Genomic DNA, 25307 nt, shown 5'->3' with positions numbered 1-25307 from the left:
GCTGTCCAAATTGGAGAAGCGTGGCATTAAGGTAAAGTTGCTACAGTGGATAAAGGGATGATTAAGTGGGAGAAGACCTCTGTCTTCTCCCACTTAATCATCTCATCCAGTTGTAATCAATGGAAACTGCTTTTCGTGGAATAATGTTATTAGTAGAATGTCTGGGTTTTAATTAAAAAAAAAAAAAGTTTTCATAACAATAATTAAGAGGCATGTGTTAAACTTTGGATGTAAGATCAATGGTATGGATAGCAACAAAGGTTCATATAAGTGATTGTTATTTCTGTCTGAATCATATTAGCATTAGCAGTGGCATATGATGCAAGAAAACAAAGCTTATACAGCATCAGCCCAAAAAAAAACCTGCTGTTTGATATTCAGCCAATAATTCAGTGATAAGAAGCTACAAGTAATAGAGCCATCTGAAGAATAGCCTTTAAAATAAGAAGAATCCAGTGCAGAACTCAAGCAATGTACCATATATAACAATTCAATTTATGGATCCAGACTTTCAACAGTCTACTGCAATGAGCTTTCTCTTTATTTAAATCACAATTAAATGATCTTCTCAGCAACCTCAATTTACAAATTAAAAAAAAAAAAAAAAAGAAGAAGAAAAAAATTAAGCTGAGCTCTTAAGGTTCCAGATTGCAACGACAGACTCCTCCAGAAAAAATGTATCAAAGTCACTTTTCTTCATAATTTTGTAACTGTTTAAAGTGTCACTGACAGTTTCCTAGGCAATATTAAAGCAGAAAATTATGTTGACATTATTAAAGAAATGTTGGACATCATTAAAAAAAAAAAAAAAAACAGGCATCAATATGTCCTTAAAGATTTGTTCTGTACTTGCATTTACAGTTTTTCTATCTCATCTGGATGCTATCAGTGATGAAGATGGCAAAAATTGTATGAATTGTTGTTGTTGTCTTAGGTTAATGGGTGCAAATTCTACAGTGGCTATGTTGTGAGGGCTGAAAAACACTGAATAACTCATGGATAGGGTTGTCTTTTCCATTAGGCACTGTGCTTAGTCTCCAGGAAAAAAAAAAAAAAGAGAGAGAGAGAGAGAGAGAGAGAGAGAGAGAGGAATGCAAAAAAAAATAATTCAGATAGAGTATTAGATTAAGAAAAACATTCATTTCTTTCACGAGCATGATGTCAGCCCTGTAATGTGCTTTTCTTAGCTTTTCCTTGTCAGAAGCCACTGTAGCATTTGCATATTCCAAATGATTTTTAATTACACCAGATTCACAGATATCTTTCAACCTCATTTGCTAAATATCATTAAAGCATTACACAATTTTACAATAAGAAAGACGTTAGAAATATCCAGTAATACAGTTACAAGATCAAATCATTAAGCATATGCTTAATGATTTGATCATGAGGGAAGAAAATACTTTATTTCACTGTTTATAGAAAGGTTAGGTGTGTGTGTGTGTGTGTGTGTGTGTGTGTGTGTGCGCGCGCGCAAACTGAAGTTCTTCAATATGTTATTTGGGAATAGCCATATTTTTTTTGACATCTATAACAGCTGATCAGCCTGGGAATATATGGTAGCATATAATTTAAGTAGGCTACTTTGACTCTTTCTAGTAAGGATGAGTATTAAAAGTGATAATAATATTATAGGTTTGTGAAAGAGACTATATTACTATTTGTTTTGTTGAATAACCTTTTGGTCATACCATTTCTGGATAATCTACTCTTCAGTAACAGTCCAAAAGTCGCACTCAGAGATGATGCCTTTGGAAGTATTAAAGGTGTCATGAGAATTAACTATATACGGATACAAGCAGAGGATCATGATTTTAAAAGTGACTCCGAGTGCTAAGTAATTGTTTCAATAAGTAAATCTCCAAGTTGAAGCCTCTTCACTGTTTTAAGTATATACAGCATTTTATAATAAGCACTTCTGGAAAAAAAGAAGGATAGATACTTGTGTAAAGCTTTTTTTTTTTTTTTTTTTTTTTGTCTCTTAGGATTTACAGTTTCATTGTCCTTCTTCTTCTTCTTGGTCCTTAGCTGGCAGCTGGGGGAGACGGTTGGCCACGCAACCAGTATGCTTCTGTAGGTGCTGCAGGGTTTCGGACTTGCTCTGTGATGTTCTTCCATACTTTACGATCCATGGCGTCAGTCCTGGCCTGGTTAAGGTCGAGACGTCGGCTCTTCAAGTCATTTTCCACTTGCTTGGCCCACGTTTTCCTAGGCGCAGTCCGTTGGATGCTCCATTGGGTGGGTCGTTGTCTCCAAAGGAGTGTGGATGGTATTCTGTTCGTGCCCATTCTACATACGTGGCCAAACCATCTAAGCCTTCGCTTCTGGATTTGGTCGGCAATGGTTGGTTGCTGTTGGCATCTGGTGCGGATGGTATCATTAGTGATGCGGTCACGAAGTGAGATGCCCAAAATCTGCCGCAGGCATCGCATTTGGAATACCTCAAGTTTGTTTAAATCTAGCTTGAGACAAATCCATGTTTCTGATCCGTAAAGGAGAATGGGCAGGATCAAAGTTCGGAAGAGTCAGATTTTAGTCTTTGAGGAAATGTTGGTCCTCTTCCACAGACACCATTTGAGCGAGGCGAACGCAGTGGCCGCCTGTCCAATTCTGCTGTGGATTTCCATGGTGGATGCAACTTTCTTCTCCTGGACCAGCGACCCAAGGTATTTAAAGTCCTGCACTTGCTCGATCTGGACGCCTTCGAGATAGATGGTGGCTTGCGACCCATATGTTGTCAGGGCCTTTGTCTTATCAGCATTGATCTTCAAACCGTATGGACGGGCAATGCGGGCAATGTCGTAGAGGATGTCCGTGGCTTCAGAGTCGTTACCAGCAAAGATAGCACTATCATCGGCAAACATCAGGTCAGTCACATAGTGATCCTTGTCATATTGTATGCCCCGTCTGTTTCTGAATGCTTGCCTCATAATGGCATCGACCACGATGTTGAAAAGCAACGGGGAGGCTACATCCCCTTGGCGGACTCCAGTTTGGATGGTAAATTCCTCAGATAAATCGTTCTGGATGCGCACCTGGCTGGTTAAACCGTTGTATGCAGTTTGGAGGTGTGTGATGACTTTTCGAGGTACATGTTCGACCTCTAGTAGTTTCCATAAGGCAGGCCGATGGACACAGTCGAAAGCAGACTTAAAGTCAATGAAAACAATGACGGTTCGCTGTCCACACCGGATCCTCTCCTCCATCAGCTGACGGATGGCAAAGATTTGATCACAGCATCCTCGCCCGGGTCTAAATCCTGCCTGTTCTTCTCGACTGGTTTGCTCGCAATGTTTTTGCAGCCTTGACTGGATGATCTTCATAAAGACCTTTCCGATGATGGAAAGGAGGCTCATGCCACGGTAGTTCTTGCAATCCTGGTTATCACCTTTCTTGCGGATCGGTACGATAATGGCTTTCCTCCATGTTAGCGGAATTTGTTCAGTGCACCAGATGGTTTTGAGGAGTGAGTGTAGTCGGCGAAGCAGTACATCTCCCCGGCTTTGATCGCTTCTGTGGTGACTTGGTCCACTCCTGGTGCCCTGCCATTCTTTAGGGATTGTATGGCTGCTTTCACTTCTACTGTAGGCTCAACATCGACCATGGAGACTTCAGGGGGATCGATCGATAGTGCGGCTTCTGGCGGTCCCTGAGGTGGGTCGTGATTATACAATGCTTTGAAGAATTCACTCCACTGTTGCAGGCGTTCGGACGGTGATCGCACGAAGGTCCCATCAGCATTCTTGATGTTGTCACTAGTCAATTTGGTCTTTCCACTCAGACATCTGAGGGTGCGGTACTCGTTCTTGGATGCCGCCACTTCAAGATCGTCTGCCACTTGGTTCCAGTATGCTTCTCTTTCCGCTGTCATCCTCTGTCGGACTTCTCGGTTGAGCTGCCGGTACCGTTCAAAGTCGACCAACTTTGCCTGTTTCCGTTTGTCCACGAGGTCGAGGCACTCGTCTGATATCCATGGTTGCGTTCGACGTCGGGCAGGTGGACATAGGGGCTTGGCACATTCCAGGATGGCATCAGAGATCTGATTTTCTTCTTCATTTATATCCTCGGGCACGACTAGCGTCTCAAAGCGGTTGGATAGGGCGATCTGATATGCCCTTTTGTTGGCAGCATTCATTAGCTGCCTCCAGTCCAGCTTGGCTGACCGAGATGACCTTTTTGCATGCTGTAATTTGAGCTGCACCTTAGCCCGGATGAGGTAGTGATCAGATCTGCAATCAGGTCCCCTCATGGCACGAACGTCCATGAGTGATGAGCGAAATCGGGCGTTGATCAGAATGTAGTCTAGGATTGCTGAGTCCTTGCCAAATGGATTTCGCCATGTAAGTTGATGTTTTTGAGGGTGCTGGAAATGGCTGTTTCCGATGATCAGGTTGTTAGATGCGGCAAAGGACAACAAACGTAGTCCGTTGTCATTGATCTTCCCATGGCCAAACTTGCCCACTGTTGTTTCCCAACCAGATCTGTCCACGCCAATGTGGGCATTAAAGTCCCCTGCGAGGATGATCACTTCTGTCTGTGGAATTGAATCCAGCGTATGCTGGAGCTGGTTGTAGAAGTCATTCTTGGTCGGGTCCAGGCTAGTCTCAGTTGGTGCATAGGCGGAGATAATATGGGTCTTGATGGTGCCCTTGACAGTAAGGACTGCCAGGCGGTCCGATATTGGTTGGAAAGCGATCACACTACTGGTGGCCTGAACATCGACCATAAAGCCCACTCCTGCTTCTCGTTTCTCACCACCAGAGTAGAATAGCATAACCGCTTCGTTAGGTGCTGGTGGTTGGATGATCATCGTTCCAGACCCGGTGAGCCTTAATTCGGATAATGCCGCGATTGATACCTTGCACCTAAGTAGTTCTTGGGCAATGATTTCCTTTTGTCCAACGTGGTGTCCCGTTCGAACATTCCATTCGCCAATGTTAATTGCCCTTTTCGGCGTAGTAAGCTTATTGCTATGGCCAGTGGTCCACTTTACACCAGCACCCTGGGTCCCCAGTGCTGGCGCATCGGCTACCCCGGATGCGGTAACATTGTTGTCATGGTCCTTACCATGACATTCAATAATGTGTCCTCATCCTCATGAGTTTTAAGGCTCAATCAACGAAAACTGTATATTCCAAGTTGGTACCTTATTGCTGCCATATAGAGGCAGCAGTGCCACTTGGTGGTCAAGTAAACAAGCAAGAAACCAAAGTTTTCTCATTTCAGTACTTACAGAACTAATGAAACAAGATAAACTAACCCATGAACTTATCCCCTTACAGAGAGGGAGAGCACTACATGAATCAGAGAAATTGTTTGGCCATAGAATATACTTGGAACCCATGGCCATTACGGTTAGAAATTTGCCCCCCACCAACACCACCTAAAAGGAATGAGTGTTAGGACTGAACCTATCACTGAATTTATTAAATAACAGCAATAATTACAGAATATAATGCCATAATTCACAGATGGCATGAAGGCCACTGAAGGTGAGTGGTTAATTGTTGTTGTTGTAATGGGGGTTTAATGGCACACGAGCTGCTGGGGCTATAGTGCGCCTATTCATAGGAAAATAATAAAAATCAAATTTCAGATAGAATCAATTTATGGTTTATTAGAGTGATGTTTTAAAATTTATGATACAATCCAATTTTTTTCAAAAAAGAGAAGAATTCGTTGATGTTTGCATCGTCACCTATAATATTTTTTAATGTCTTCGGTTCTGGAAGATTTTTTAGGGAAAGGAGGATGGATATTCTCTCCTGATCATAGTGAGGGCAGTCAACGAGAATGTGTTTGACTGATAAGTGCGAGGAACAGTGTGGACAATGAGGAGGATCCTCTCCTGTAAGTAGGTGAAGGTGAGTCAGATATGTATGTCCTATCCGTGCTCGTGCAAGCACTACTTCTTCTCTTCGTACTGTTTTGGTGCTAGAGCGCCAAAGCTGTGGATCCTGTTTCAACTGATAAAGTTTATTATTGCTTTGGGTGTGCCATAGCTCTTTCCACATCGCAAGACATGTTGTTTGAGTGGTTAATGACCACTGACCTGGTCCTCTTGCTAACATCAAATAATGATCCATTGAGAACTTGAATAGGACTCAGGAATGGTTAGCAAGTGATAACTATGTTTTAATGCTGTAAAATGTAAGATTTTACACTTAGGTAATAACAACCCAAAAATACAGGGTGATTCACTACCAGTGCGACAAACTTGCAGGAGGTGTAGGGAGCACAAAGATGAATTGGAATCACATAGCATTGCAGGGTCCGAAATGCCTTCGTCATGCGGTAGAGGACGTTGAACGGGAGGTCACGTGAAGTCAGCATTTGCGAACCGTTTCTGTTGAAGAAACCAAGTAGCAAAGGTCCTCCGGAGTGGATAATCCGCAGGCTCCAATGATTGGACGCGTTGCAGATGGTATGAACTTATTTGGTTTGTTGACAGTATCCTCCATACAGTGGATTGGGAAATACCCAATCGTTGGCCTATCGCTCGAGTACTCGTACACAGATTGCCTTCTGCAAGACGTAGGACATTCCCTCATTGTCTGGCGTCCTCGTCATTCGCTCTCGATTCATGGTACCTCTCGTGACACAACCAGTCTCACGTAACCTTCTGTGCACACGTGTGAAAATCGTATGATGAGGAGCACGCCTATGCGGTAAACGTTCCTGGTACAAGCGCAGAGCGGTGTGCCCGTTACAGTCCGCAGCTCCATACGTGAGGTGCATGTCGGCCAGTTCAATGTTTGAATACTCGTCCATCCTACTGCCTTGGGAATCGGTTCGCAAATGCTGACTTCCAGCGGGATCGCTGTTCACGCAACCTCCCGTTCAACGTCCTCTACTGCATGACGAAGGCATTTCGGACCCTGCAATGCTATGTGATTCTGATTTGTCTTTGTGCCCCCTACACCTCCTGCAAGTTTGTCGCACTGGTAGTGAATCACCCTGTATAGTTCCTGGATGTTAAAGCATGCATGGGCACGATGCATTCCCTCTAACCTCTAGTTTACTCTTCCTACTAGTGAGAAGTAATATCAAATATGTTCCAATGGTTAAACTGAAAAAGTTTCTTCTTCTTCCACCTTTGAATATATAAAACTTGGAATAACAAAGAATTTTGTTAAGGTTCTAAATAAAAAAGGAAATGGATTCTACTAGCTAAAGGAAGTTTTTTCTAATTTAACAGATTCAAAACTGAAAGAAGGAATCAAAGGGCCTCAAATAAAGAAACTGCTGAAATGTGATGTACAGTAAACCCCCGCTATTCGCGGTATCTGTATTCGCGGTTTCGCGTATTCGCGATCGCCGATTTAATATAAAATGAAACCTAAAAAAATGTGAATTTTAAAGCGCCGTGAATATTTTCCGCCATAAAAAAAACATGGGCGTGACTAAAATTATCTTTCCCGGTCTCTTTCCCGGTCAAAACAGCGCTCAGTGGGTGGGGGGGGGGGGGAGAGGGGTGACAAAATCGCGAGCGTGGATGTTTCTCGCTAATCCTTGTTCAGTATGTGTTATGCATTTGTCATGGAAGGTTTCGTCGTTTGCTTTTAATTTATATGCTTATAAATTGAATAAATTTATCAATTTATAAATTGATAAATTGATACGCTTACAAAAGTGATAAATCTACCGTTTTGCAGTGTAAAACAGACTTTTTCGAGTGTGTTAACGGAAGAAAGTGACTTTATTGTGGACAAGTTCTTTCTAACCCCTACAAAAATATGGCTACGAATAAAAAGAGAAATGTGAAAATATGAAAGAAGGTGATGACATTAGCGAATAAAATTGAGTTATTAGATAAAATTTCTAATGGTGAAAGTGTCTCCTCAGTGGCAAAACATTATAAAATCAATGAGTGAACAGTACGATCAATCAAGAAATCGGAAGAAAAATCCGCCGTAGTGTCCGTGAAAACGCGCTAATTGCTTCAAAAATTTGCTCTGTAACTCGTGATGTTAAATTAGAAAAAATGGAAAAAGCTTTAAATCTGTGGATAGAAGACCGAACTCAAAATAAGATTCCGTTGAGTTCACTCATCATTCGCGAAAAGGCAAAACTCCTTTATCAACACTTTAGCGAAACTGGTGATAGCACTGCGGGATAAGTTTTTTTGCTAGCAAAGGCGCTGGTTTGAAATTTCTAATAAATATTACATTTAATATTAAATTGTTTCTTATTTTCATTTCGATGCCATATGCTTGCATTTCACTATGTACATAATCATATTATGAAGGTACATATAATACACACATAGACAAAATTTTAGACTAGTTTTTCTTATATATTTCATACTTTGGAACGGAACCCCTTTATTACTATGGGAGCCATAACTCAGTATTCGCGTTTTCGGTATTCGCGACATTTCTCAGGAACGTAACCCCCGCGAATAGCGGGGGTTTACTGTATATGAAAAGCTACAGGATACCAGTAGACTAGCTGTGCATGGATTTCTTGGAAGAAGGAAAGAAGACAATTAGGAAGCTCTGATGTCAACTTTACTACAATATTTTAAAGATATGGGCTACCAAAATGTCATTGTCTGTCTTTGAAAATTCATTTTCTTCATTCCTATCTCAGTTTTTTCCCTCAAAATTTGAGAGATGTAAAGATGAGAAATGGGGAATGCTTTCATCAGAATATATCTACTATGGAAATGTGATACACAGGTCATTGGAATACTGCCATTATGGGAGATTACTACTAGTTTTTTAAGAGGGAAAATAAAATGGACTATAAGAAAAACTATGAATAGCAAACATGTCTAAGGAAATAAATGTTTGCCACTCTCTTAAAAATTTTTATTTTTAAAAATTTTTAAGATTCTTATAAAAGAATATATAATTCTTAAAAAAGTTTTATTCATTTTACAATGCTTTAATCAAACATAATGTACTACATATATTACGTTATGTTTGATTAATGTATCATAAAATGATTAAAACTCATTTTTAACAGACTTATATGTTTTACTGTATGCTATTTGAAATTGGTTGTTCATTAAGTTACTAAAACTTCAGTATATCTTCAGTGGAGATGTGATAGGAAATTTTGGTATTTTCGGAATCAGCAGATCAATTTCCTGAGTCTGCAACTTTTGCTGTGGCATAAAGAAGAAGAAGAAGAAAACAAAAAAAAAATGTGTTGGTCATTGTTACGAGGCCATTATTAGAATAAGTCTCACTGATATGGAACTATCAAGTGGCTACTAAATTTGAGGTTAGGGAAAATACAAAAACATGCTGTAACACATCTGGGTATTGTATATAAATACCCAATACTTGAAGATAATTGCATCACTCAACTGCAATTTTGTGCAGTCATCTCCAGCTTTAGTATAATTTTATTGCTTCATAAAACTACAATGCTGAGCAAGCACTGTCTTCTTTTAATTGCAAATTAAAAATAAAGATTTTATATCCTGATTTTATACTTAATCAGATGTAACAGTTTAATTATAGTAAGTAAGCATAAGTATTAGCCATACAGTGCAAGGAAGCCACAGGCTTTTGCTTGTACCAAGGTATATAAGAAAATATATTATTATTATCCATGACCTTTGAATTTCTTTAAACTGCTAACCCCCAACTACCTGCAGAGGCATTTTTTCCCCAGTAATCAATGGCTCTCTGGATAAAAGAAAGCTTCTAGTCTAAACCTCTTTCTTGCACTTTCATTCATTTTAATAACTCCCTCAGTGCCTTATAAACTTCAATCAGCCCCCCCCCCCCTCCATGGCTGCCAAGCTCTGGTAGCCCATATTCGATGAGAGAGAGAGAGAGAGAGAGAGAGAGAGAGAGAGAGAGAGAGAGAATGAAAGAGAAGCCTCTATCCAGTTATGAACAGCAAATCATAATCAACAGCGCTTGATTATTTTATGGATCATTACTAATAAGCAAATACCAAGAAAGCAGCATGTCAAGTCTCCATAAACTTTTAAGCTTTGTGCTGCCAAATGTTAAATGATAGGAATAAATTGAAGATATTTTTATTTATAATTTCTAGTTAAAAGAAGAACAAGAAAATGAACTCGCTCAGCAGCATAACATTTCCTGAAACAATCAAGTGTCACCAACTGCAGTTTGTTGTTTTCTACAATCACATTATCAATGGATTTGACCAAGTAAAAATGGCTGGAGATGATGTGTGTGTGTGTGTGTGTGTGTGTGTGTGTGTGTGTGTGTGTGTGTGTGTGTGTGTGTGTGTGTGTGTGTGTGTGTGTGTGTGTGTGTGTGTGTGTGTGTTTTCTTTGAGCACAATCCTCAAAATAGCCACTCTATAAAATGAATATTGTTATCATCCTTTATCTGAAAATATCTTAAAATCACCTACCTATATAAATAATGAGGTCTGTTGCTTGCAATTATAGCAACTGGAACATCATAAACCCTATTGTTAAAAACCTAAAAAATAAAAAGATGGATTTTCTTAAACATTTATAAAAAAAAAATCAAACAGGGAATAGCTTATAATGATTCAATTATATGCAAAAATTATTCTCTATCCTGTCTGAAAGCGTATTAAACTGCAAAGAGAAAAGAAGTCCTAGGAATCTAAACAAAAGTGGCAAATGCCGCCTTGTGATATATTTGGTTCATCTGCAATAGATTTGTGGATATACATGATAAAGGAAATGTATAGAGCAGGACTTTCCAAATCTCAGTAATCTCTCTAAAATCTGGCACCCTTGGGATCGAGGGGTGCCAGATTTAAAATTTTTTAAAGGTTTTTGTGAGGTATATATACTTAGAGGTTGAACAGTTTTAAAGGAGCACAGGGGCTTAGAGGGGAACAAGCATTCTGCGTGTTATCAGACACTCAGTCTAAAACACTGATGGATCCAATATCTTTCTATTTTAGAAGATTTAGGAGAAGTCCAGTTAGCCTGCCTCCCTAAAATCCACTCATGCACACCTTCTCGATGGTAAACCCTGTTACATCACTTTGGTGGCAATGAACGTGTAGAGTTGTTCTCTTCAAGACACCTGGTCAGCTTGAAGAGGAAAAGACCCACCCCTCCAGCACATGACAAAATGAAGAAACAAATGGTCCTCAGTCCCCAGCGGCTTTCACTCCCCCTCTTATGGCAATGAGAGGATCAGAGTAGGGTGCTAAGAATCTCTGGGTACGACCAGGCTGCAATGCACGGAAACTGAACTTTGCCTGTTACAACGTAAGGTCGCTCATCGGTGAAGATAGGATATTAGAACTGGAAAAGGAATTAGAAAATGTGAATTGAAATATCATCGGCTTGGTTGAAACAAGAAAAAGAAATGAATCACTTATAAGTTTGTCAAGTGGAAATCTGCTGTACACCAATGGAAGGTGGAATTGGCTTTGTGGTTCATAAAGCTATAAAAAACAACATTTTGGAGTTCAAAACTACATTACCAATGGTTTCAAAAGACTAGTATCAGGATTTCTAAGAGGTACAAACTAAAGGTTATAATGATATATGCACCAACATTGAGCCATGATGATGAAGAAATGTACACTGAAATTGAGACTTCTAGATGAACAGAAAACTCACTACACCATTATTATGGGGGACTTCAATTCTAAGGTTGGAAAGAGACAAAACAGCGGAGAAATGGAAAATATAGGAAATATTGGAATTGGTGAAAGAGGTGAAAGACTTGTGAAATTTGCAGAATTTCGAGGATTGTTAGTAATGAACATTTTTTTTCAAGAAAAGGGTGAACAGAAAGTGGACATGGAAGAGCCCAAATGGATTAACAACTAATGAAATCAACTTAATCCTCAAAAGAGAATTAAGCTGATTTCATTAACAGAAGATATATTGTGAACGATGTTACCATCCTGAACAAGGTAAGTGTTGGAAGTGATCACAGAATGGTAAGATGCACACTTGATATAGATGTAAGAAAAGAAAGGGGGAAAAACCTGACTCGAATAAATAATACAAAGGTTTTGGAGATAACAGAAGTTAAGAAAAAGCAGTATGTACCGGAACTTAAGAACAAGTTTGAGCTTCTGAAGACCTTTCAGGACCAAGATATCGAAGAGGAATACAATATTTTCTGAAAGTAATAAAGCCCGAGAAACCTATAGGTAAAAAAAAAAAAATCCAAAGAAGAAAAATTTAGTCAAGAAGCACTTGTCATGATGAACCGAAGACAACAAATGAAGAGCAAGGACAAAATTGAGTATACTGAGCTATGTAAAGCATCAGAAAGACACTCAGAGAGGACATAAGAAGGTTTAACATAGGAAAAGAACAAAAAGTATTAAGGGAAAACAAAGGACTTAAACCAGCAGTCACGAGCAGTAATACAGAAAGACAAATGATACTGAAACTGAAGAATACTGATGGTGTACTTATAAATAGTAGAGAAGGCATAATTCAAATAGCAGAAAACTACTATAAAGAATTATATAAAGAGCGAGGAAACAATGCAAGCAGTGGAGAAGATTGATCACAAATTAGCAACACATACGACATACTCGATATCCTTCCTGATGAGGTAGAACATGCATTGAAGAAAATGAAGGATCAAAAAGCCCCAGGTGAAGTTGAAGTTACTGTAGAGGACATGAGACAGAAACTGGCAAGACTTTTCAAAAATACATCAGGAGAGTCATGACCCCTAAGGAGTGGAATAATGCAATCATAATTTTGCTGCATAAAAAAAGAGATATGTCAGAAATTGGAAATTATAGAACAATTAGTTTGTTGTCTGCATCTACAAGTTGTTCACAAGGGTCATTACTAACAGATTAGAAAGAATACTTGAAGAGAATCAACCAAAAGAGCAAGCTGACTTTAGGACAGGATTCTCAGTTATGGATCACCTTCACATAACATTGCAGCTAATGGTGAAAGCAAATGAATATAAAACACCATTATTCCTGGTATTTGTGGGTTATGAAAGGGCATTTGACTCCATTTGGTCCTTGAGGTTGTCACAGACATTCTCTCATATATGCTAGACAAGCTGTACTTGCTACCTGGGAGTTCTAAAACACTGATGGAACTGATATTCGGGTGACATTCAAGTCAACTGGACCCAATGTCGGCAAAGTCCAGACGGTCTGTGACAGCCAAATCCTCTGCTTATACCTTCACGATGGCGTGACTATTATTAATCCTGGGTATAACCTCCATGCACAAGCACACGGTAGGTGACTACCCAGGTGTGAACCAACGTAAGCTGGGGTACAGCTGTGGCACCACATGGAGGAATGCTGCCCCTCTGCATTACCAGACAATACTAGGTGGTAGATGACTCTCATCAACTGGTGAAATACCACCACTTTGCTTATCGGAGGCTTGAAGTGGTGGAACCCATGCTTAGTCTCCAGAGCTAAGTTCCAGTCAACCCTTTCCCATCTCTTCCATCATGCAGTATGACTCATGACTTTTGAGGTTATAATGAACATCATGGTGAGTTCCAATCTTGCTTACATTTCAAGGGTACAGCTATAAAACGGTGTTCGCACGCCAGCCGCTAGTTAGTACACTGGACCAAACCTATTGGTAACTCTTTAGGAGGCTTCTGGATCAACTAGTGTATAATCCTGCTACCTCTACTCTGCCAGATAGTGACTGGAAGTAGTCTGAGTAGCGTGTATGCGGAGGACATCGTCAAGGCCACGTTACGTCAAGGATCTGGATATATTCTTACCATGTGTACGCCATATCCAAAAATTTCATTATTTCATACAGCATGTCCCACCCACTTTTTCTTACTATTGAATACAACATGAATTGTCAAACTAATAGAGTACGCTTATCTGCGAAAAGATTTAAACCTCCCAAACACTTCCTAGTTCATTTCACAAATATATGTGGTCTCAATTCTAATCTCAACGATGTCCATTTCCACTTGCAGTCTGCTAAACCCCATGCACTTTTTCTGACAGAATCTTAGTTATCAGTTGATTCAACCACTGCTCATCTTAGTTGCCCAAATCATTCGCTGGATGATTGCTTTCGCCTCAAAGGTGGTACTTATGCATATGTCTGTTCCGATATTCCTTGTCAGAGACTTGGTAATTTGGAATCTCCTCTTTTCGATCTTCTCTGGCTTAAAATATCTCTACCTCATTGTGTTAAATTCATCTGTATTCTCTACCATTCTCCCAACTCCACTAATCACTTGGAGCTTTATCTTCCTCACTTTGCAACTTGACTTTCTCCAGTCCAACTTTCCTAACAGTGAGGTAATTTTCCTTGCTGATTTTAATGTTCACAACTCCAGATAACTTCTGTTTTCTAGTCACACTGACCCAGCTGGTCGAGATGCTGAGGCTTTTGCAATTACTAATGACCTTACACAGATTGTTCATTTACCTACAAGAATACGACAATTCTAACCATGCAGCTAACACGCTTGATCTTTTTCTCACAAACAACCCTTCTAAGTACACTGTCGAAGTGAGTGGTCCTTTAGACACCTCAGATCACAGCTTGGTGATTTTCTCTTCTCCAATGGATCCTCTATCTCATGACTATTCCCAACTTCGTATTGTTTGGCATTACAAGAATGCAAAATGGGATTACCTGCGAGATTTATTTTCTTCTTTTACTTGGTTGGATTACTGTTTCAAAACTTTTGATGTCAACGTTTTCTCAGATCGTATCAGTGAAATTATTCTTGTAGGAATGGAATCCTTTATTCCACACTCCACTTTAAAATCTCGTCCTTTATCTAAACCTTGGTTTTCCAATAAATGTGCTAAGGCTGTCCAAGAGAAGAACGCTGCATATCGTAATTGGCTTGTTTCCAAATCTTCAGTTTCATTTTCTGCCTACACCAAAGGTTGCAACAATTGTAAAGCAGTTATTAATCAGTCCAAACTAGATTTTGAACAGGCTAAGAGTAGAAAACTTGCTTCTTGCCCCAATGGTAGCCGAGCATTCTGGTCTCTTGCCAAAGCTATTGGCCGCAACAGTTGGTTCTGTTGTCACTTCAACCAAGGATAAAGCTGACCTGCTAGCATCCCATTTTCCTTCCAACTGCTGTGTTAATGATCTTGTTAAACACATCCCACCATTCCCAACACACTCCATTCAATGGCTCCTGTGGTTTTCCGTCAAAAGGATGTCAGAAGGATTTTGACAAATCTTGATGCTAAGAAAGCTCCAGGTCCTGATGGTTTTGAGAACAAGTGGATTTCTCCACTAGTTCTCAAAACCTGTTTTTTCACTTTCTTATTCCAAAGGCGTTTTTCCTTCTGCTTGGAAAGTTGTTCATATCTGGCCAGTTCCTAAAACGGGTGACAAATCCCTCCCATCCAATTATCGTCCCATTGCAATTATTTCTACTCTTTCTAAAGTAAGGGAGAAATCAATTAACCGCCAAGTCTTTTAAACTACCTAGAAACCTTCCATCTGATCAATGATCACCAGTATGGATTCTGTCAGTGATATTCTGGCTTATATTACCCATTTATTGACAAATTCAATGAAAAAGTTTGGAGAAACGGAAGCAGAAACTCTTGACATCTCAAAGCACTTTCGATCGTGTTTGGCATAAAGGTCTCCTAAACAGCTTCCACCTTATGGTTTGCCAACTGTTTTTTGTAATTGGTTATCCAGTGTTCTCTATGATCGCTCACTGCGGGTGATGGTAGATAACTCTCTGTCTCCTAACTTTTCCACTAATGCTGGTGTCCCCCAAGGTTCAGTTCTTTCCCCCCCACTCTTTTCTTTTTGTTTATTAATGACCTTCTTCCACTGGAAATCCTATCCATAGTTTTGCCGATGATAGCACATTGCATTCCACTTTCCATTTTGAGAAACCTTGCCCTGCCCAATCAGCTTCAATCTCTTGAATGTCTGCTACCAATTCCTTAAATGCAAATCTCCAGGTAGAGACAACTTAGTTGATTTCAATCCTTCTAAAACTCAGTCTTGTCTTATATCTCACAAAAAGGATTCATTCTTCTGCTCCTATGCTTATCTTTAGTGACACTCCAATTTCTAGCCAAAATGATATATATCTTTTTTTGGGATTACCCTGACTTCTAATCTCTCTTAGCACAAGCATGTTACAAATATTGCTTCCTCTGAATCTAAAAAACTTGGTTTCTTTTTGTTCTCGGTGTTACTTTTCTTCCAAACAGCTGTTGACTCTGTACAAATCGCCAAATTTGCCCTACCATGGAATATTGTTCCCATAGCTGGGACGGTGCCCCCAAAACCTCTCTGAGACTTCTAGATTCCATTCAGAAGAGGGCAGTTAGGTTAATTAATGACTCCTCTCTAACAGATTCTCTCCACTCACTGTCGTATAGACGTACTGTTTCTGTTGCATGCCTTTTCTACAGCTACTTCCATAGACACTGTTCTTCTGAATTGGCTTCTATAATTCCCGCTCTCTCTTTCAAAGCAGTCCAAACATGTGCCGCCACCAGCCATTTACTGTCCAACTTCAAACTCACAGAACCAACTTTTCATCTTCCTCATTTATTCATACAACTGCCGTTTTCTGGAACAACCTTCCTTCATACGTATTTCCTGAAAATTACAGTCTACAGAAGTTCAAGTCTAATATCAACAAATATCTTCTTTTGTCTTCAACCTGGCACGGTACTAAGTATTATAGGTTCTAATACCTCTCATGTTTGGGGTTTTCATAACAAAAAAAAAAAAAAATGTGTAGCCATATCCAAACATTTCATTACTTCATACAGCATGTTTCTCCCCCCTCACCTTTTCTTACTATTGAATACACCATGACAGGTCAAACTAATAGAGTAAGCGTATCTGCGAAAAGATCTAAACCTCCCTAACACTTCCTAATTGATTTCACAAATATACGTGGTCTCAATTCTAATCTCAACGATGTACATTTCCACTTGCAGTCTGCCAAACCTCATGTACTTTTGCTGACAAAATTTCAGTTATCGGTTGATTTAACTACTGCTCATCTCAGTTGACCAAATTATTCACTGTATAATTGCTTTCGCCTCATAGGTGGTACTTGTGCAAATGTCCATTCCCATATTCCATGTCAGAGACTTGGTAATTAGTAATCTCATCCTTCTGATCTTCTCTGGCTTAAAATCTCTCTACCTCATTGTGTAAAATTCATCTGTTGTCTCTATAGTTCCCCAACTCCACTAATCACTTGGAGCACTTTGACTTCCTCTCTTTACAACTTGACTTTCTCCAGTCCAACTTTCCTAACAGTGAGGTAATTTTCCTTGCTGATTTTAATGTTCACAACTCCAGCTGGCTTCCGTTTTCTAGTCACACCTACACAGTTGGTCGAGATTCTGAGGCTTTTGTAATTACTAATGACCTTGCACAGATTGTTCATTTACCTACAAAAATACGGGACAATTCCAACCACACAGCCAACACGCTTGATCTTTTTCTCACAAACAACCCTTCTAAGTACACAGTCGAAGTTAGCAGTCCTTTAGGCACCTCAGATCACAACTTGGTGCTTGTCTCTTCTCCAATGGAGCCTTTATCTCATGGCTATTCCCAACCCTGTGTTGTTTGGCATTATAAGAATGCAAAATGGGACGACCTGCAATATTTCTTTTCTTCTTTTCCTTGGTCGGATTACTGTTTCAAAACTTCTGATGTCAACGTTTGCTCAGATGTTGTCAGTGAAATTATTCTTGTTGGAATGGAATTCTGTATTCTACACACTACTTTAAAACCTCATCCTTTGTCTAAACCTTGGTTTTCCAATAAATGTGATAAGGCTGTTCAAGAGAAGAACGCTGCATATCGTAATTGGCTTGTTTCCAATTCTTCAGTTGCATTTTCTGCCTACACCAAAGCTTGCAACAATTGTGAAGCAGTTATTAATCAGTCCAAACTAGATTTTGAACAGGCTAAGAGTAGAAAACTTGCTTCATTCCCTAATGGTAGCCGAGCATTCTGGTCTCTTGCCAAAGCCGCAACTTTTGCCACCTCTGCTCTCACCTCTGTCAAAACTAGATGGTCTTGTCACTTTAGCCAAGGATAAAGCTGACCTGCTAGCAACCCATTTTTCTTCCAACTCATGTATTAATAATCTTGGTAAAACAGCATTCACAACACACTCCATTCAATGCCTCCTGTGGTCTTCTGTCAAAAAGATGTCAGAAGGATTTTGACGACGAATCTTGATGTGTCACATAATATTGCAGCTAATGGTGAAAGCAAATGAATATAAAACACCATTATGCCTGGCACTTTTGGATTATGGAAGGGCATTTGACTCCTTTTGGTCCTTGAGGTTGTAGTAGTAGTAGTGGCATGTGATGCAAGAAAGCAAGTGTATGAGCTTATGCAGCATCAGCCAAAAAAAAAAAAATCACACCAATCCCTCCAAATGCCTGTCCAGTTCCTCCTTAAATTTATTCACCCTATCAACTTCCACAATGACAGATGGAAGTTTGTTCCAGCAATTAACCACCCACTGGCTAAAGGCAAATTTCCGCACATCTATTCTACATCTGTCCTTTCTTAATTTGAATTTATGCCCCCTTAGGCTCATAATCTGAACAAGTGGAAGGATCCCATCACAATTCAGCGTGCTCAACCCATTAAAGGCCTTATACACCTCAATCAGATCACCGTGCAGGTGCCTAGTCTCCAGCCACTGCAAATTGCAGAACTTTAGCCTCTCTTGGTAAGAGGATCCCTTCATTCCCCTCACCAATCTTGTTGCCCTTCTCTGTACACTCTCAAGCAAATCTACATCCTTCCTAAAATGAAGCCTCCAGACATGGCCTGACCACTGCCTTATACAGAGGGATAATCACCTCCTTTTCCCTGCTAGCAAATATCCTATATCTCATTGACAAACCCCCCATGACCAGCCCTGGCAGCCTGTCTGCATTGCTCAGAAAACTTCATATCTGACTGCACAATTACTCCAAGGTCTTTTTCATTTTCTACCACCTTAAGTGTAGTACCACACAGTGGTACGTTTCTCTGGGGTTACTTCTACCCATATGCAGTACTTTGCATTTGTCACGATTAAACTTCAGTTGCTACTTCTTAGCCCACCTGCCCAAATTATCTAGATCCTGTTGCAGTAGCACATTACCATTACTGTCATTAACAACCCTGCCAACCTTTGTATCATCTGCAAACTTCGACATTAAGCCTGATATACCTTCATTAATATCATTGATAAATATACAAAACAACAGTGGACCCAACACCGAACCCTGTGGGACTCCACTAATAACATTAGTCCACAAAGAGCAGCACCCATTGATTACCACCCTATGTCTTCTCCCACTTAACCATCCTTTTATCCATTGTAGCAACTTACCCTTAATACCATTCTGCTCCAATTTGTACAATAGTCTTCCATGCGCAACAGTGTCAAAAGCTTTACTGAAATCCAAATATATGATATCAAAATTATTTTTTGCATCCAGTTCCTTTGTAACCACATCATAATAACCAATGAGATTTGTCAGACAAGACTTTCCCTTAAGAAACCCATGCTGTGTCTGAATTATTGCTGCAGTCTTGTCTAGATGATCCTGCAATGCATCTTTAACAAGTGACTCCATTATTTTACCCGGAACAGAAGTTAAACTAACTGGTCTGTAATTACCCATGTCACTCTTCGATCCCCCTTTGTGAATTGGGGATACATTTGCACATCTCCAGTCTGTGGGAACCTCCCCTGTTTCCAAGGATGCTCTCATAATTATGGATAAAGGTTTGCTTAGTTGCTTTGCTGCCTCCTTTAATATAACTGGATAGATCCCATCCACCCCAGGTGCTTTTCTTATGTTTAACTTCAATAATTTCTCCTCCACTTTGCTCTCAGTTATTACAAAATCATTAAGTATCCTGCTACAATTTGATAACCTTCTGCCATTTTCAAACCTTAATAATTCTTCATGTGTGAATGTAGATGCAAAATACTCATTCAGTTTGTTTGCTATCTGAGCAGGATCATCAACAGTCGAACCATCAATGTCAAGTGGACCAATCAAATTCATCCCTTTTCTTTTAGAGTTTATATAAGAAAATAAATCCTTGCTGTTTTTCTTAGCATCTTTTGCCAAGGATTTCTCATAATCTGCCTTCGCCTGCCTAACCTCCTTTGTCACCTGATTACAGACTAGCTTATATCTGCCATAGGCTTCTGAGTCGCTTGATAATTTATATGCATCCCATGCATTTTTTTTCTCTGTTACGAGTCTCATTAGTTCATTAGATAACCATTTAGGCCTAAACCTTGAACGATATTTCTTAATAGTATGAAACTTTTAATAGCATCCACGATTAATTCCTTGGATGCTTGCCACTTAGAATTTACTGTTGGTAACATCATCAGTTGATCCCACTATACAGAATTTAAAAACTTTCTGAGACCACAAAGACACAAGAGAATGCCGTAGAAGCTGTACTTGCTATCTGAAAGTATAAAACGCTAATGGAACTGATATTCGAATGACATTCAAGTCAAGTGCACCCAATTTCGGTGATGTCCGGACGGTCTGTGACAGCCAAATCCTCTGCTTGCACCTTCATGATGGTTGGACTGTTAGTAATCCTGGGTGTAGGCTACATGCACAAGCACCCTGTTGATGACCACAAAGGTGTGAATCAACGTAAGCAGGGGTCGAGGTGTGGCGCCCACACCACATGGAGGAATGCTGCCCCTCTGCGTTACCAGGCAATACTAGGTGGTAGATGACTCTCATCAACCGATGAAATACCACCGGTTGATGAGAGCTAAGAAAGCTCTAAATCCTGATGGTATTTATCCACTTGTTCTCCAAACCTGTGCTCCTGAACTTACTCCGTTCTTTGCCACCTTTTTTCACTTTCTTATTCCAAAGGTGTTTTTCCTTCAGCTTGGAAATTTACTCATGCCAGTTCCTAAAAACTGGTGCCAAATTCCTCCAATCCAATTATGGTCCCATTGCAATTACTTCTACTCTTTCTAAAGTAATGGAGAAATCAATTAACTGTCAACTCTTAAACTACCTAGAAACCTTTCGTCTGATCAATGATCACCAGTATGGATTCTGTCAGTGTCGATCCACTGGTGATATTCTGTCTTATGTTACCCATTTATGGACAAATTCAATGGAAAAGTTTGGTGAAACACAAGCAGTTGCTCTTGACATCTCAAAGCCTTTCGATTGTGTTTGGCATAAAAGTCTTCTAAATAAGCTTCCATCTTGTTTACCAACTGTTTTTTGTAATTGGTTATCTAGTTTTCTCTCTGTCCGCTCATTGAGGGTAATGGTAGATGGCCCTCTGTCTTTTAACTTCTCCACTAATGCTGGTGTCCTCCAAGGTTCAGTTCTTTCCCCCACTCTTTTCCTCTTGTATATTAATGACCTTCTTCCATTTACTGGAAATCCTATCCATAGTTTTGCCGATGATAGCACATTGCATTCCACCTTCCATTTTGAGAAACCTTGCCCTGCTCAATCAGCTTCAACTTCTCGAATATATGCTACCAATTCCTTAAATGCTGATCTCCAGGTAATACTCCAGTGGGGCAAATACAATTTAGTTGATTTCAATCCTTCTAAAACTCAATCTTGTCTTATATCTCACAAAAAGGATTCTTCTGCTCCCATGCTTATCTTTGGTGACTCTCCAATTTCTATGCAAGTTGATATATCTCTTTTGGGGATTACCCTGACTTCTAGTCTCTCTTGGCACAAGCACATTACAAATATTGCTTCCTCTGCATCTAAAAAACTTGGTTTTCTCTTTCACTCTCGGCATTACTTTTCTTCCAAACAGCTGTTGACTCTGTACAAATTGAAAATCTGCCCTACCATGCAATATTGTTCCCACATCTGGGACAGTGCCCCCAAAACCTCTCTGAGACTTCTAGATTCAATTCAGAAGAAGGCAGTTATGTTAATTAAAGACTCCTCTCTAACAGAGTATCTCCACTCGCTGTCTTAATGATGTACTGTTTCTGCTGAATGCCTTTTCTACAGCTACTTCCATAGGCACTGTTCTACTGATTTGGCTTCTATAATTCCCGCTCTCTCTTTCAAAGCAGTCCAAATATGTGCCGCCACCAGCCAACATCCATTTACTGTCCAACTTCAAACTCACAGAACCAACTTTTCATCTTCCTCGTTTATTCATTCAACTGCCATTTTCTGGAACAACGTTCCTTCATACGTATTTCCTGAAAATTACAGTCTACAGAAGTTCAAGTCTAATGTTAACAAATATCTTATTTCGTCTTCTTGACTTCCAATCCAAGCACAGTACTAAGTTTGTTGTTTGTTTGGTTTTTAGGAGCATTAGCAACTTAGACCATTTTGCTCTGGGATATGCGGCGGTCATTCCTTGACCTTTCCGCATCCTCCGTATTTGGTGGTGACGGGCTCGAACCCCGGTCTAATCAAGAAGCGTGTGCTGCTACACACTGCTGCTCCTTTTCACCTGGCTACGGAGGCACCTCAGTACTAAGTACTATAGGTTCTAATAGCTCTCGTGTTTGGAGTTTTCATTAAAAATAAAAAAATAAATAAAATAAAAAATACAGTATAAGGCAATGTTTCGGGCATTGGAAAGACACAGACAATCCATACATTATGATTTTGAAGAAAATATATGAGAATGCTACCTCCTTTATGAGACTAGACAAAGAAAGTAGCAAATTTAAAATTGAGAAAGGTGTTCGACAATGAGACACAAAATCTCCGAAGATGTTTACTGTGCCCTTGAAGCTTTCAGAAGATTGGACTGGTCGCAGAAAGGAGTCAATGTGAATGGAGAGTACCTAAACCACTTACGATTTGCAGATGAAATTGTGATCATAAGCCATGATCCCAAAGAATTAGAGGAAAATCTTAATCAGTTATGCAGAGTTAGTAAGGATTTCAGGCTAAAGATGAATATGGCTAAAACAAAAGTAATGATGAATAAGTATGCTAGAAAGGGATATAATCATTGAAGTAGCAGTAATTGAAAAGATGGATTCATATTCTTATCTGGGCCAAGTCACATGTAACAATGATAAATGGCTGGAAGTCAAGAGAAGAAATTTTTGATGGATAGCATTCATGAAATATAGTCACATACTGAGGAGCAATCTCTCAATTTGTCTGAAATGTAAAATAACGAACCAATGTATACTCCCCACCATGATTTATCTAAGTGAAACTTTGGCACTCACCAAAAGAATGGAAGAGAAGCTGAAAACTGCATAGCGAAGAATGGAACAAATTATACTAGGAATCAGACTGTTAGATAAGAAGAGAAACACGTGGATTAGGCAGCATACACAAATAAAGGACATTCTTATCAAAACTAAAGAACAGAAATAGTCTTGGGCAGGACACATAGCTCAAAGACATGACAGACGGACTAAGAAAATAATAGAATGGTACCCAAGAGGAGCTAAACGAATACAAAACCAGGAAGTTAACAATGGAGATGGACAGATTAAATTCACAAGTTCGTGGATAGTAAATGGATGGCCACTTCGCAAAACAGAAGGAACTGGAAAGTTGCTGGAGAGGCCTTCATCCTGCAGTGGATTGAAAATGGATGATGATGATGATGATGATGATGAAAGGAGCACATTTCAATTAACATTAAACACAAATAACTGAATTTATTTACCTCTGTAAACACTCATGACTATTTTGTCCTTTCATCTGTTTTTGCAGACAACATTTAAACTGCACTGTTTTAATTCTAACAGCAGACAAACTTGCCACTGTAATGAGCTGTTCTAGTATTGCACCACTCTCAGACAAGTTTTAGACAAGTTTTAGCTATATTACATTATTATTATTGTAGTGTTTTAGGAAATCAGCAACTTAGCCCATATTGCCGGTAAAATGTGTATGTTTTGTGGTCAATTTGCTGGGTGAAAAACCCAAGTTTCTTAGAGGAAACTTTGCAATCTTCACTTAAGACCAACTAAATTAGCGACATTGTGAAAACTGCCCATGATAATTCCTTGCATCATTAACAGGATTCAAACCTGTGCCCTTCCACCTGGTGTGAGGAGAATGGTGCTTACATGCACTGTGCTACCCACAAAGGCCTATATTACATTTTTGGAAACCCTCATTTCATATACTGTATTGTAACTCACATTAAACAACTTATCACAACCAGTTAAGTATGGTTCTTATCACTAGTGACCACTTGCTATCTGATGGACCAGTTATTCCTAACAGACTTGATTTGGTATGGGTTTTTTTGGCACAGCTTCAGTTTAATGCTGATGTGCCAAGTCACATAAAAGATAATAGTGAGGAATTCAGTGACCTCAGCTCACAACATGGAGAACCACAGAGATATGTAAATGGGTATAAAAATGCAAATTTTAAATAAGACTAAAACGTTTTAAGCATTTTAAATAACTAAAAATGGCTGACACAGTTATTGTAGGATAAAATCTGACCGAGTGTGTCAGGCTCAGTAGATTACTAAGAGTGGTAAAATATAAAACACCGTAATGACAATTGCTTTTGTTGAATAAACAAGGATGATTTGGTTGCTTTGACATTTGCTTTGGTTGCTGTGTCCCGAACATATATGCTCTGGAGAGCATATATGTTCGGAACACAGCAGTAGCAATCTGAATGGCCTGATGGTGGACTGTGTCGAGCTGTCGTAGTTTCTAGCCGATGCATACACCTGGGACTAATAATCTAATTAAAACAAAAGATACAAAAAAAAAAAGAAGTAACATGCAACGAGCTGCACCCCATTTTTTGGAGGACATAGCCTGTAACAAGTGCAGCCATTTTAAGCAATTTGTTTAAAGTTGATGGATGTGCTGTAAAAATATCCATCTTTTATCGAATATAAGGCCCAGGAATTTTGTTTCGGGTGCTACTTGGATCGCATTTTGTGTGAGCTTTAGTTCCAATTTAGGGTGAAGGTTGTGCCCCTGAGAGAAGTGGATGCAAACAGTCCTCTGGGAAGAAAACTTCAATCCATTTATCATTTCCCAAGAGTTAATATGGTCAATGGCATGCTGTAATTTCCTTTCAATAACCCTCATGTTGTATGACTGTGAAAAGATGTAAATGTCATTGACGAAAATGGCACTGTTTATGGTTGGAGGAAGTTATTCAGTAATAGAATTAACTTTGACAGCAAAAAGCATTACACTTAGCACTGATCCTTGAGGAACTCCCTCCTCTTGGAAAAATGGATGGCCAAGAGAGTGGATTCTACATGAAATTGGAATGACTGGCTTGAGAGGAAATTTTTAATAAAAATGACAATGTGTCTCCCTAAGACACGAGTTGTAAATATCTTTTAAAATTCCAAATCTCCAAGCTGTGTCATATGCTTTTTCCCACATCAAAGAAAACCAAAACCTGGTGCTCACTTTTCAGAAAAGCAA

The 25307-nt window shown here is 39.5% G+C and overlaps 1 protein-coding gene across 7 annotated transcripts in view; it reads right to left on the bottom strand.

Moving 5' to 3' along the window:
- LOC150087109 (protein O-linked-mannose beta-1,2-N-acetylglucosaminyltransferase 1-like) overlaps nucleotides 1–25307 on the bottom strand; it is a 637681-nt gene that overhangs the window by 188763 nt on the left and 423611 nt on the right. For all 7 annotated transcript variants that reach the window (XM_090372960.1, XM_090372959.1, XM_090372965.1 and 4 more), the window contains one exon: nucleotides 10345–10415. In XM_090372960.1, coding sequence (XP_090229086.1) covers nucleotides 10345–10415 — 71 coding nt within the window. The remainder of the gene's footprint in view (nucleotides 1–10344; nucleotides 10416–25307) is intronic.

Source organism: Mastigoproctus giganteus, chromosome 4 (genome assembly GCF_048544385.1).
Source record: "Mastigoproctus giganteus isolate SK-2022 chromosome 4, ASM4854438v1, whole genome shotgun sequence".
NCBI lineage: Eukaryota > Metazoa > Arthropoda > Arachnida > Uropygi > Thelyphonidae > Mastigoproctus > Mastigoproctus giganteus.
Note: the sequence above shows the minus strand (reverse complement) of the source record. Positions and strands in the feature narration are given on the sequence as shown.